The 12,141-nt window shown below is 38.7% G+C and overlaps 1 protein-coding gene across 10 annotated transcripts in view; it reads right to left on the reverse strand.

Moving 5' to 3' along the window:
• The window catches only part of CCDC66 (coiled-coil domain containing 66), a 64,797-nt gene extending 53,940 nt beyond the window's left edge, over positions 1-10,857 (reverse strand). For 2 of the 10 annotated variants that reach the window (XM_081246049.1, XM_081246043.1), the window contains exons 1-4: positions 10,788-10,857; positions 8,978-9,042; positions 8,281-8,306; positions 458-899 (exon numbers count right to left, since the gene is read on the reverse strand). In XM_081246049.1, coding sequence (XP_081102175.1) covers positions 458-899; positions 8,281-8,306; positions 8,978-9,042; positions 10,788-10,798 — 544 coding nt within the window. In that variant the 5' untranslated portion in view covers positions 10,799-10,857. Of the gene's footprint in view, positions 1-457; positions 903-8,280; positions 8,307-8,977; positions 9,043-10,087; positions 10,109-10,747 lie in introns of those variants that run through there. The other 8 variants (XM_081246040.1, XM_081246046.1, XM_081246048.1 and 5 more) reach the window with 7 other exon arrangements.
• Positions 10,858-12,141: the final 1,284 nt, after the last annotated feature.

Below are 12,141 nucleotides of genomic sequence, written 5' to 3' on the forward strand. Positions count from 1 at the left end.
GGGGCCAGGAAAATAATCCTTTTCAGCAACTCATGTCAAATCTTCATAGCAAAATTCCCTCGTGTTTCATTAGAAATACAATAGCAATTTTTTAGAACATTTTACATAATTAGTTTTCATGTAAGTAAAGCCTCCTACCTTCCAAAATTAGTACAACAGCTTTCTGTACTAAAATCTAAAATCCACAGAAACTGGGTTTCTTAAGGCCATGGTACATGAAAATAATACTCTGAGCATTAACCTTAAAACATGGCATATTTTAACTACAAAAGTAATTCTGCCTATGAGAATGTTTTCTAAACGTTTATTTATTTATTTATTTTAAACGTTTATTTTAAAACACTGTTACATGTTAAACTAGAATTTAAGAGGCACAGTTATGTAAAATCCAATGAAACTCAAATTCTAAAACTTACATATTGATAAAATTAATATTAAAACTTCAGAAAAATCTTACTTGTTTCCTCCTTTCCATTCTCAGTCAGGGAAACTGATTTATTTCCTTGGTTTACAGTCATCAAAATCTGTTGTAGTTGGTCTTGTGTTAGACACACCAAACTGCTCTTCACATTTTCAGCTGTGATGTGCTTTTTGCAAGGCTTCTGTTTAGCTACTACAAATGCATTTATGCTGTTTCTAGTCTTCTGTATATTAGGGGTTGCAGGTGAAATTTCTTTCTGTATATGAAGATGGCCTTTATCTGCATACTGCTTGCACAAATCCTTAGTGGGTGAAAAAGTCATACTATTTTTTTCACTTTTTGCCAATGAAGTTTCTGAACCAATTCTCTTCTTTTGCGAAAGTTTTTCACTCCTGACACAAGTATTTTGTGATTTCAGAATGTATCCAGTTTGTTTATTTCTTAAAGGACATTTTGCAATCTTGGTCTTATTTCCCATCTGCTAAAACACCAGAAATTTATTCTTTACAAGAGCCCACGAAAAATCAACAATTATCTTTATATAATCAGTGATAAGTCAGGCTTCGAAACTTTTTTTTCTCATTTTGCTAGTTAGATAATATACCATGAGAAACTAACACTCAACCTTTGCAAATCTTCACTTGAAAGCTTCATTAACAACTGGAAATTATTATTTTATTTCAGGATAATGAAGATTACAAAACAACTTTTATTCTAGGCGTTTACAGTCCATTCTGCTTCAGCTTTGAATCTCATGTCATGATTCTAACACCCACACTACCTTTCTTTACAGGCATTTATACACCAGTAGGTTACTAGCCCTTATTCCTTGAATAACTTAGCTTGTGGGTCACCACCCCTCTCTCTAACCTAACTCCTGTCTTAATTATTGGTGCTTTCATGTTCTTTCAATACCCTGGCCTCATTTCCTTGACCTCTGTTCCTATACTCTTATCTTCCATGCTACCTCAGTTACTCATTGCCATAGTGGTATCTTATACTGACCTTGTAACTACCCATAACTGTAATAATCTCAATTTCAATAAGAACCTCCAGTCATAGGCCTTAGCACTAGTCAGTGCCTCTACTTGGGACATTATTCCTTCAGATTTTACATGGCTCATTCACTCACCACGTTCAAATCTTGGCTCAACATCACTGGCTCAGTGAGGTCTTCTCTGAACACCCTATTAAAAATTGCAGGCTTCCTGATCTAACTTCACTCCCACCTCCCTAGCACTCCCCACTTTCCCAAGGCTACTGTGCCCGAAATGACTGTGCCCCTTCCCTTTCTCTCATGTTTCTCTATAGCACTTTTGTCCTGTAATATTCTATATTTATTTTGATTATTTTTTGCCCATTTCACCTTTTTTTTTCCAATTTATTAATTTATTTTTGGCTTCATCGGGTCTTCGTTGCTGTGCACAAGCTTTCTCTAGTTGTGGCGAGCGGGGATACTCTTCTTTGAGGTGCGTGGGCTTCTCAATGCAGTGGCTTCTCTCGTTGCGGAGCGTGGGCTCTAGGCGTGCAGGCTTCAGTAGTTGTGGCTCGCGGGCTCTAGAGCGCAGGCTCAGTAGTTGTGACGCACGGGCTTAGTTGCTCCGCGGCACGTGGGATCTTCCCAGATCAGGGATGGATCCCGTGTCCCCTGCACTGGCAGGCAGATTCTTAATCACTGCGCCACCAGGGAAGTTCCCACCTTTTTCTAATGTAAACACTACAGGGCAGAGATTTTTTTTTAATTTATTTATTTTATTTATTTTAGGCTGCACTGGGTCTTTATTGCTGCCCGCGGCTTTGTCTAGTTGCGGCAAGCGGGGGCTACTCTTTGTTGCAGTGAGCGGACTTCTCATTGCCTGTGGCTTCTCTTGTTGCGGAGCACGGGCTCTAGGCGTGTGGGCTTCAGTAGTCGTGGCACACAGGCTTAGTTGCTCTGCGGCATGTGGGATCCTCCTGGACCAGGGCCTGAACCCATGTCCCCTGCATTGGCAGGCAGATTCTTAACCACTGCACCACCAGGGAAGCCCAGGGCAGAGATTTTTGTTTGCTTTGTCTATTGCTGTGTCCCCAGTATCTGAACAGTGAGTGGAACAGGGTAGGTTTCAGTAAATTTTTGTTGTATTACTACAACCATACCATTTTAAAGACTGAATTCTTTCTCTTTCTCCCCCAAATTAGCTCCCCTTTCCAAAATATCTCATTTCTGTAGCACTGTTGTTCTAATCTTTCAGACCAGCAACCATGGAGTCATCTTTGACTCTTTATCCTCCTTCACGGTCTTCTTTAGCTTACCAGCAAGTACTGGTCATTCCTTCCTTCCAAATATCTTTTTCTCCCCTTTTACATGACAATACACCTAAATTCAGGTTTTCATTACCACACTACTGATTACAGCTTATCTCAAATCTATCCCACTGTACATTTCTGCAAACCCATCTAACATAAAATAATTCAACAGTCATTCAATAAATACTAAGTATTGCTTTTTAGGTGATCAACACTATGGGAAAGATGTTGGAGGTATAAAATGAGTAAGACAAGATTCTTGTTATCAAGGAGTGGGGTAGATGCCACATGGCTTTCATCTGGCTCATCATATCCAAAATGTCCTTGTCTTTCAAAAATGACATAATACACAACCACACTTTGACCAATAAATCAACCCCATTTTACCTTTCTTTTTAAAATGTACCTGTATTATCAGTAGTAAAATCTCTTTATTACCTTCTTCACCTCACCTATACCCTTTTACTCCAGGCTTTAGACTTTTGATAATACCAATACCACAATCTAAAATGCCCTTTTACCCTCCTATCTCTGTGGCTATTTTTATATAACTAACTCTAAATGAGAGGTGGCAAATTCAAATACGTAGTGTAAATTAGCCTGGGTGGGAACTAGGATAACTGAAGAGCACTTTTTTGTCTAAAGGAGGCAGCCACCCCTCAGAAGCAGCCTACATTGCCAAAGAGGAATCTGAGTCTACTTGCTAGATCATCCAGTATTTCAAGAGAACCAAGAATGCCATATTTTACCTTAAAAGTTCCATTTTTTAGACACTCACAATTCATTCTAGTTTTTGAAAACCACTGTGTGGATTAGGCAAATTATCAGCAGACTGCACATAGGTTACAGAGCTAAGCTCTGCCACCCCAGTCTCCAACGACTACAGCTATTACTAATCCTACCCTTCTTTGACTCATACTGACATTTTTGGGATCATTAACAGCTGAGTATGTCAGTTCTCTAATCAGTTTCTCACTCAAACTGCTAAGAAGTGTAGTGTATTCCCTAAACGTATCTTAAAAAGTCTCTCACTTTTGTCCCCTTCTTTCCATTCTGCTAGCCACCATGCTTCAGGGTCTCATAAGACTCTTCCTGGACTAATATAATTGGCCCTTAAGTAGTCCCTGTTATGATAATCTGTCCCTCAAACAATTGCCTGAAGCCCTTTCCTAACAACACAAATCATATCTAGTCTACTTTCAAAAATTCTTTAACGCTCCCTACATGCAAATCAAATAAGTTCAAACCCTCTGTGTATACATTTAAACTCCTCATGATTGTAACCACCCTCCCTAAGTTTTATGTTCTACATTCCCCGCTGATATACACACTATCCCCCAAATGCAAATTATGTTTTGTACCTTGGTATTTTTGCCCACTATTTTCTCTGAGTTTAGAATATACTACCCTACTTCTTTCACTATGAAAATCTCCTTCACCTTTTAAGTTCTAATTAAAGTGTCACCTCATTTATGAAGCATTCCCTGTCTCCCTGAACCACAAAGACCTGCTTTCCACAGTTTTCTTCTTTTTATAACCCTAGTATGGCACACATTTTATTCTACATGTATTATATAGTTATTTACCTGACTGACACCCCTGCTTCTAGGAAACATGGACTAGGTTTTACTCCATTTTTCTCTCAGTCACAGAACAAACAAAGCCAAGAATGGAGCTGTACACACATATGGAGTTTTACAGCTGCAGTAAATCCTTGTTAAACAGAAACCTATTAATTAGAGCTCCAATTTAACTAGAACTATTTTGCCACATTCCACTTAAATCAGAAGTAACACACAGAAAAGTCATCTAAAAATTATGTAATAAAAAAAAGGGGGTGGGCTTCCCTGGTGGCGCAGTGGTTGAGAGTCCGCCTGCCGATGCAGGGGACGCGGGTTCGTGCCCCGGTCTGGGAAGATCCCATATGCCGCGGAGCGGCTGGGCCCGTGAGCCATGGCTGCTGAGCCTGCGCGTCCGGAGCCTGTGCTCTGCAGGGGGAGAGGCCACGGCAGTGAGAGGCCCGCCTACCGCAAAAAAAAAAAAAAAAAAAAAAGGGGGTAGCAATGTCTGGCATGAGATCAATATACATGCAGCTCAATCCTGAATACGTTTGTAGCTTAATGCCAGAGAAGAGCAATGAGTGGAGGCAGCAAAAAAATCCATGAACTACCAAATAAATATTCAATTATGTTCAGGTTAATTAATAGGAAAAAGCAATCTAGCCCAAATCATTTCCCAAGTGTTTACTGGATTAGATGAATTTTAATACATCAAATAGGTCTTCACATCATCAACATTTTTAGGTAGCATGCTGTTCTCTTACCTAGTTTTGATTGTACCAGTACTTTTCCTAATATTAAAAATATATATAAAGACAGCGTCCAATGCATTTAACACTGGCCGACTTCACAGTTTGTATAGGGCCAGGATCCCAACGCCAGAAAGAATCAGAGAAGATTAACATTTTAAAATATAAAATGTGCTACCTAGCACTAATATTGTATACATCTTTTAGTGTGTTACCATTCTGACTCTCACACATAGAAATACCTGCGAAAATTTTAAGATGTTTTATATTTCAACTAATTGTGAGATAATTTTGAGGTTAGAATTTATAAATTACCCATGACACTGAATCATTAATATTTCTCTCATTTATCTTCCTATAAAAGCTTAAGAAATTAGACTGGTAACCATCTTTACTTCATATTTATTACCACAGATTAAAGAAAAGTACAGGAGAGATTTTGAAAGAATTAAAGTACTCTGACCACAGTTTGTTAAACTTGATGATGATGAGATAGAGTTCAGTGTTTAAAGAGCACACTATGTACACGACAGGAATTCAACCTGTGAGGAAGAGGAAAAACAGAAATGTAGGTACTATAGTCACTTAGGAGCTTACCCCAGTAGAAGAAAAGCACTATGATGAGTGAATTCATGAATAACTTACAGAAAAGAGAATTCAACATATATCTACAGAACTGTGAGATTTTGGAAACTAAAAAACTGATTAAATCAATAAAAGGAAGACAGCACTACTGTTTTTAGTTTTTGTCTTCTGTGAAGAGCAAAGAAAGAAATAAGCATCTCAGGAACCTAAATAAGGGAAGAGAAGCTCCTTGAAATAAAGTCAATATAGAAAGGAGATTTAGGTTGCATCAGTATTTTTTTCCAGCTTTACTGAGATTTAATTGACCATTAAAAATCATATATATTTGGGCTTTCCTGGTGGCGCAGTGGTTGAGAGTCCGCCTGCTGATGCAGGGGACACGGGTTCGTGCCCCGGTCCAGGAGGATCCCACATGCCGTGGACCGGCTGGGCCCGTGAGCCATGGCCGCTGAGCCTGCGTGTCCAGAGCCTGTGCTCCACAACGGGAGAGGCCACAACAGTGAGAGGCCCGCGTACCGAAAAAATAAAAAATCATATATATTTAAGGTGTAAAATTTGATGATTTGATATATGTATACATTGTGGAATAATCACCACAATCAAGCTAATTAACATACCCATCACTTCGCATAGTTACCATGCATCAGTATTTTGGAATCCCAAAAACAAGAGAAATAAACCCAAACAATCTGCTTTAAGACAATAAATAATTTAAGATCAACATCAGCAGAGACTTATTAGTTACTCTGGAAAGAAGAATCCTAGAATTAAAAAATCCCTAAACTGCTAGAAGAATTTTGTAATGATTCTACCAAAAGTCCAAGACTAGTAACTTTGTTTATTACAGGCATAAAAGGGGATCTCCAGATGTTCTAAGTTGGTTAAAAAGATAATGAAATGTCTTCACAAATGTAGTGACTATAGCACATCCATTAAGGACACAATCGAAGAGGGAACATGTGTGACAGAACTGAGGTCAGGTGAAGATAAAAAAAAAAAAAATTATGTGTAATAGTTGATTTCTATCTAGGAGCATGAAAAGGAGCACTGTATTTGTTAATGTGACTCAAATAAGAACAGTTAGTTGTAATTTTTTTTTTTTTTTTTTTTTTTTTTTTGCCGTACACGGGCCTCTCACTGTTGTGGCCTCTCCTGTTGCGGAGCACAGGCTCCGGACACGCAGGCTCAGTGGCCATGGCTCACGGGCCCAGCCACTCTGCAGCATGTGGGATCTTCCCGGACCGGGGCACGAACCCGTGTCCCCTGCATCAGCAGGCGGACTCTCAACCACTGCGCCACCAGGGAAGCCCCAGTTGCAATATTTTATTTTATTTTTTATTTATTTTTTTTTTTAAATTTATTTATTTTTATTTTTGGTTGTGTTGGGTCTTCGTTTCTGTGCAAGGACTTTCTCTAGTTGTGGCAAGTGGGGGCCACTCTTCATCATGGTGCGCGGGCCTCTCACTGTCGTGGCCTCTCTTGTTGCGGAGCACAGGCTCCAGACGCGCAGGCTCAGTAGTTGTGGCTCACGGGCCCAGTTGCTCCGTGGCATGTGGGATCTTCCCAGACCAGGGCTCGAACCCGTGCCCCCTGCATTGGCAGGCAGATTCTCAACCACTGCGCCACCAGGGAAGCCCCCAGTTGCAATATTTTAATAGGGCAGGGTTAGGAAAAAACTATACAATCTGTATTCTGTGATTAAGGGAACACACAGGGTATGTATATACTGTGTATGTGTGTGTGTGTGTGTGTGCATGTAATAATTTTTAAAGGTAGCTTGTGGAATTACTCTGATCAGCGTTACCCATTTATCAAGTAATTGATATGTTGGGTTCTCAAGCAACTTTTCCACCTTGATTAAACCAGGAAGAAACAGCAAAGCCATCAAGGGTTCAGAGTTGAAGAGAAAAGGGCCACATCACCCAAACCAGTCTCTATTCAAGATATGGAAAGACAGACTTTAAGATGCTGCAAAATAAAATGGGCTACAGTAAGTTATAGAGGGGGAGAGTAGAAATTTCTGCTGCTTAATGGAAAAAGAAATGGGAAACAAGAAAAGTAGTGGTATCAAAATTTTGAAGCAGTAATGTATTTTGTAGAAAAAGGCACTGTGGGTTCCTGATAAAGAAAAATAATTTAAAAGGAACACTATTATTTAGCTCAAGTGTAACCTCTTAGAGGAGAAAGCTAAATGCATGTAAGATTTTGTCAATCAAATACATCTTTTTGGTGTGGGAAAATGCAATTTGAGTATGAAAAAAAAAATTTTGCTTTAAAGTTTGACTATTTTTAAAGATGTCACGAGTTGCACTGTCCAGTACAGTAGCTATTAAATTAAAAATCAAACAATTAAAAATTCACTGGCCACATTCAAGTGCTTAATAACTACACATGGCTAGTGGCTATCATATTGGACAGCACTGATCTTAGAATATTTCCATCACTGCAGAAAGTGTTACTGGACAGAACTGATCTAGAGAAGTGAGTTCTAGGAGACTTTTTAAACTGAAAAATTATGATTCCATTTCTGTAAAAGGACCAGCCTGAAAGCAAGGTATAATAACTTTTGACCATCATTCCAAACCCTTGTAACAGTTTGACAGGAATTATTTTCAAACCACTGTAAAGTAAACTTCATTTTACATTTGAAAACAAGTCAGGTCAAAGTCATTTGGCTTACCTTTACAGAAATTTTTGATTTATGTTCTACAAAAGAAAAAAAAATTACTAAACTATCAACTGAAAACATACTAAGGCAGTCACAAAGAAAATTTTAATTAACATTATTTTAAGAAGATATTAAGTAAAAATATTAACCCTCAAAGCATTAACTTTAGGTCCTGAGTGTTCTAACTTTTACAGTGTGGTTCAAGTATTTATATTTCATTTTTGTTTATTTTCCAAGGTAAAATTATAAACAGATCAGAGAAAAAGAAAATAACGTGAATGAAGAGAGTACCAAAGCATACTCTGAGCTTTAAAACTAAAACTAAAAAATGACTTTAAAACTATGGTCTTATTATAAATTAATTTTCTCAAACAATACATTCTTTACATGCACAGAACATAACTGCATAAGTTTTACCTAGATCATTCATTAGACAATAAGCATATTTGCTATATACAAATATAATAAAGAAACGTTACAAATGAAATATACTGGAACATTAAATTATATGAATAAATACTGACAGTGGTAAGCAGTGATGTAATCTGACTTTACTTGGCTAAAAATAAATTTGAGGAAGTTAGGGAAACCAGCTTTTTTTCAGTGTCATTTAAATATTCCACTACAAGCAAAAAATCTGTTAAACAACTACACATTTTTCATAGGAATTTAAAAGTTAATATTTTAGATTTCTAGTAATATAGCATACCATATGGAGACAGTATTAGCTTGGTTTTTCCATCCAATAATTCAGTTTCAAGCTTTAAACCATCTCTGCAAAATAAAAGAAAGTTGTCTGTCATTTTTAAGAAACAGCAACATTTTAAATAGACAGAAATGCTCAGTTGAACCTTGAAAGTAAATTTGTTCTCCTGAATTTATAAAGGAATCTTGTAAATATTAAACCATTTAAAAAAATTTCTATAGATGTTCACTTTTCTTTTAAAAATTGGTGTATAGTTGAAACCATTCTTTTACTTTAAAACACTTTTCAATTCAACATAAAATTTAAAACTTCATGGAGAAAATTACTGAAACTTTCCAACAATACAAACAATTTCTCATCTTAAATCTGAAACTTCATTTTGTTACTGACAAGGAATAAATTAATCTGGTTATCGTAACATCATTTAATTCTTCTAACTCTAGACTGGAAAAAATAATGCTGTTACAAAACTCCTCACCTATGTTAATGGATCAAAACACATCTAGCTACCATTTATTAGATTCATAATGGTCTCATGACAAACATATTCTATGGCCTGTTAGAACAGTATTTGAAAATGAAGCTGTAAGATTGCCACCACGGTTATTAACTGCTTGAGCATGGAGTTCTACTCTATTCTGAATATTTCAACTAATACATATTCACACTTAGTGACACTTTTGTAACTATCACAGCAATACATCTATAATAAACTTTGCCCGCTACACTTTATCTGTGCCTGTCAAACGCCAAGAGCACAAAGTAACAGTAGATACTACCAACGAAACTTGTACGTCTGTTAAGGTCCTAATAAAAATTCCACTGAAAACAAAAACAGCAGTACACACAGTTATTTTACTGTTTTAGTGAGAGAGAAAAGACGTACGCCAACACATATCAACAGGGACAAAAATGACGTCCAAGGGACAAAATTAAATCTCGCGGGCCAAAAAAAGAAACACGAAATTTGCAGTGATGCTAAGGTTGGGGAAATCAAACGATTTCAACTTACTAAGATAAAAACACCATAAAGAATGGGTTTTAAGGGTTTCCCGGTAGCACAGTTACAAACAGTTCATGTTTACGTCGGTGAAACTTAAGCAAAAGAAAGACCTTGAATAAAACCGTAAAGTACGTCTATTCAGCACTACCGCGTTGCAAACGCCTTCAGGGGCGGACTGTCTTGTTTCTTATCCCTAGATTCTAGAACATAGGAAGCATTTGCTAAACGAGGTGCACGAGTGTAAGTTTGGTGACTTTTCATCTTCTTAAAATATCAAACTTCCCAGTGGTGATAAACCACGCAACAGTCCTTTTTATTTACTCAACCACTACTTAATGAGGGCCTATGAGGTGCCAGGCACCGGTGATACACGACTCCTCGAGAAGCCTCGGCTCCCGGCACGTAGGCCGCTAAGCTCCTCTGGGCGCTCCCACACTCTGCAAAGAACCACCAGACAGGGTCTTAAAGCACCAGGGACTGGTCCAGGATTTCTCCCCAGGAAGCCGCTACGCTTTATCTCTCCACCTGCCCTCACCTTTTATCTTCTCTCACGCCTCTCCTCCCTCTCCCTCCTGAGGTAAATGAGGAAGCGGAAAGGAGGCACGCACAGTTTCGCGAGTTATTAACTGGAAAACGGAAGGCTGCGGAGGCTGTAAAGGCCGACCCAGCCCCTCGCCCCCTCAACCTCAGGAAGCCGGGCACAGCTGCTTGGGGCGCCGCAGGCCTGAAAGGCTCCCCGCGAAGGACTCCAAGAGCCAACCCAGCCTCACCCGCTCTCCACGGACGACTACCTTTCTCTCCGCAGCTTACCCTAAGTTCATGGCGCGAGCGGCTGCGCTCTCCACAGGACGCTCAAGCCTCTTGTATACGTCGGTTGCCGCCGCCGCCGCTCAACAAGCGCCACGCCGATTGGATACAGTGATGCCGGCGAGCTGGGAGAGCGGGCCAATCAGGGTTGAGCGTGCTGGCACTTGCGCTCAGCGGGGCGGGGCTGTCGGGGAGGCTCTCTTGATTCGCCCCACCTGGTCCGGACTCTAGAATGTTGAGGGTACTTCTTTCCTCGGAATTGTAGCCCTTAGAGTTCACAGGGAGCTCTCAGAGAAGTGCCTCAGCTCAGGTGGAGGTGGCTGGTTAAGCAACTTGCCTGAGGTCTGCGTCAAGCTATGTAACCCTAGAGCCCATGTTCCAATCTAGCGTTACATGAATCTAACTGCTATTCATCCTTCAAATCTTAATTTAAACGTCACTTCCTCCATGAAGTTCCTCTGGAATCCACTAGTGGGTAAATTAGGAACCCATTTTCTGGACTTCCCAGTCCCTGCCCTTTCAATCAGGGTTACTTATACATTTCAGATCCTGTGTCAGAGTGAACTTCAGAGGGGCAGAGTTGGTTTTTGACACCTATATACCCACAGCACCTGGAACTGAACAGTACAGACAGTAAATATTTGTTAAACGAATACACAGAAAAAGTTTTTAATGCCAACAAAAACCTTATTAAATTTGGCAATGATATTTCATGATGAGGATGCCCGTAGATATAACGCAGTTACTAAAAGTTTACGAATTTTCATCTATTTACTCTTAAATGATTTTTACAAACTACAGCTGTAATAAATGAGGCACACTGAATTCTTACGGTACATTCAGTGAAAACTCAAAGATATCTTTTAGTATTTATTTATGTACCTGGCCTGTGGAAGATATATTTAAATAAACATTTGTTAATTTATTTGACTGAATAAATGAACAGGTACCAATGTATATTTGATCCTGTGTTGTTTTTTGTTTTCGTTTTAAGGAAAAGTCGTCTGTGCATATAAAAAAAAAAAGGCTAAAAGGATTTAAACCAACATGTTAGCAGAAGTATTTCTGGGAGTAGTGTGACTTTTAAAATTTTATTTGTTTCTAGCTTTTATTATTATTAAAATGTTTAAATAAACAAAAATAAGAATAGTTCAATGAATGCCTATATACCCTCTACCTAGATTTGGCAATGGTTAATGTTTTGCTACATTTGCTTTCTCTCTCTCTACAAATAGGTGGGCAGGCACACCCATACATCCATATCCATACACTCATACCCACGGCCATGCACACACCCACCTTTTTTTGCATCACTATTTGCAAGTAAGTTACAGACATTACAACACTTTGCTTTAAA

This window comes from Mesoplodon bidens, assembly GCF_964165515.1.
Source record: "Mesoplodon bidens genome assembly, chromosome: 10".
In the NCBI taxonomy this organism is placed as follows: Eukaryota; Metazoa; Chordata; class Mammalia; order Artiodactyla; family Ziphiidae; genus Mesoplodon; species Mesoplodon bidens.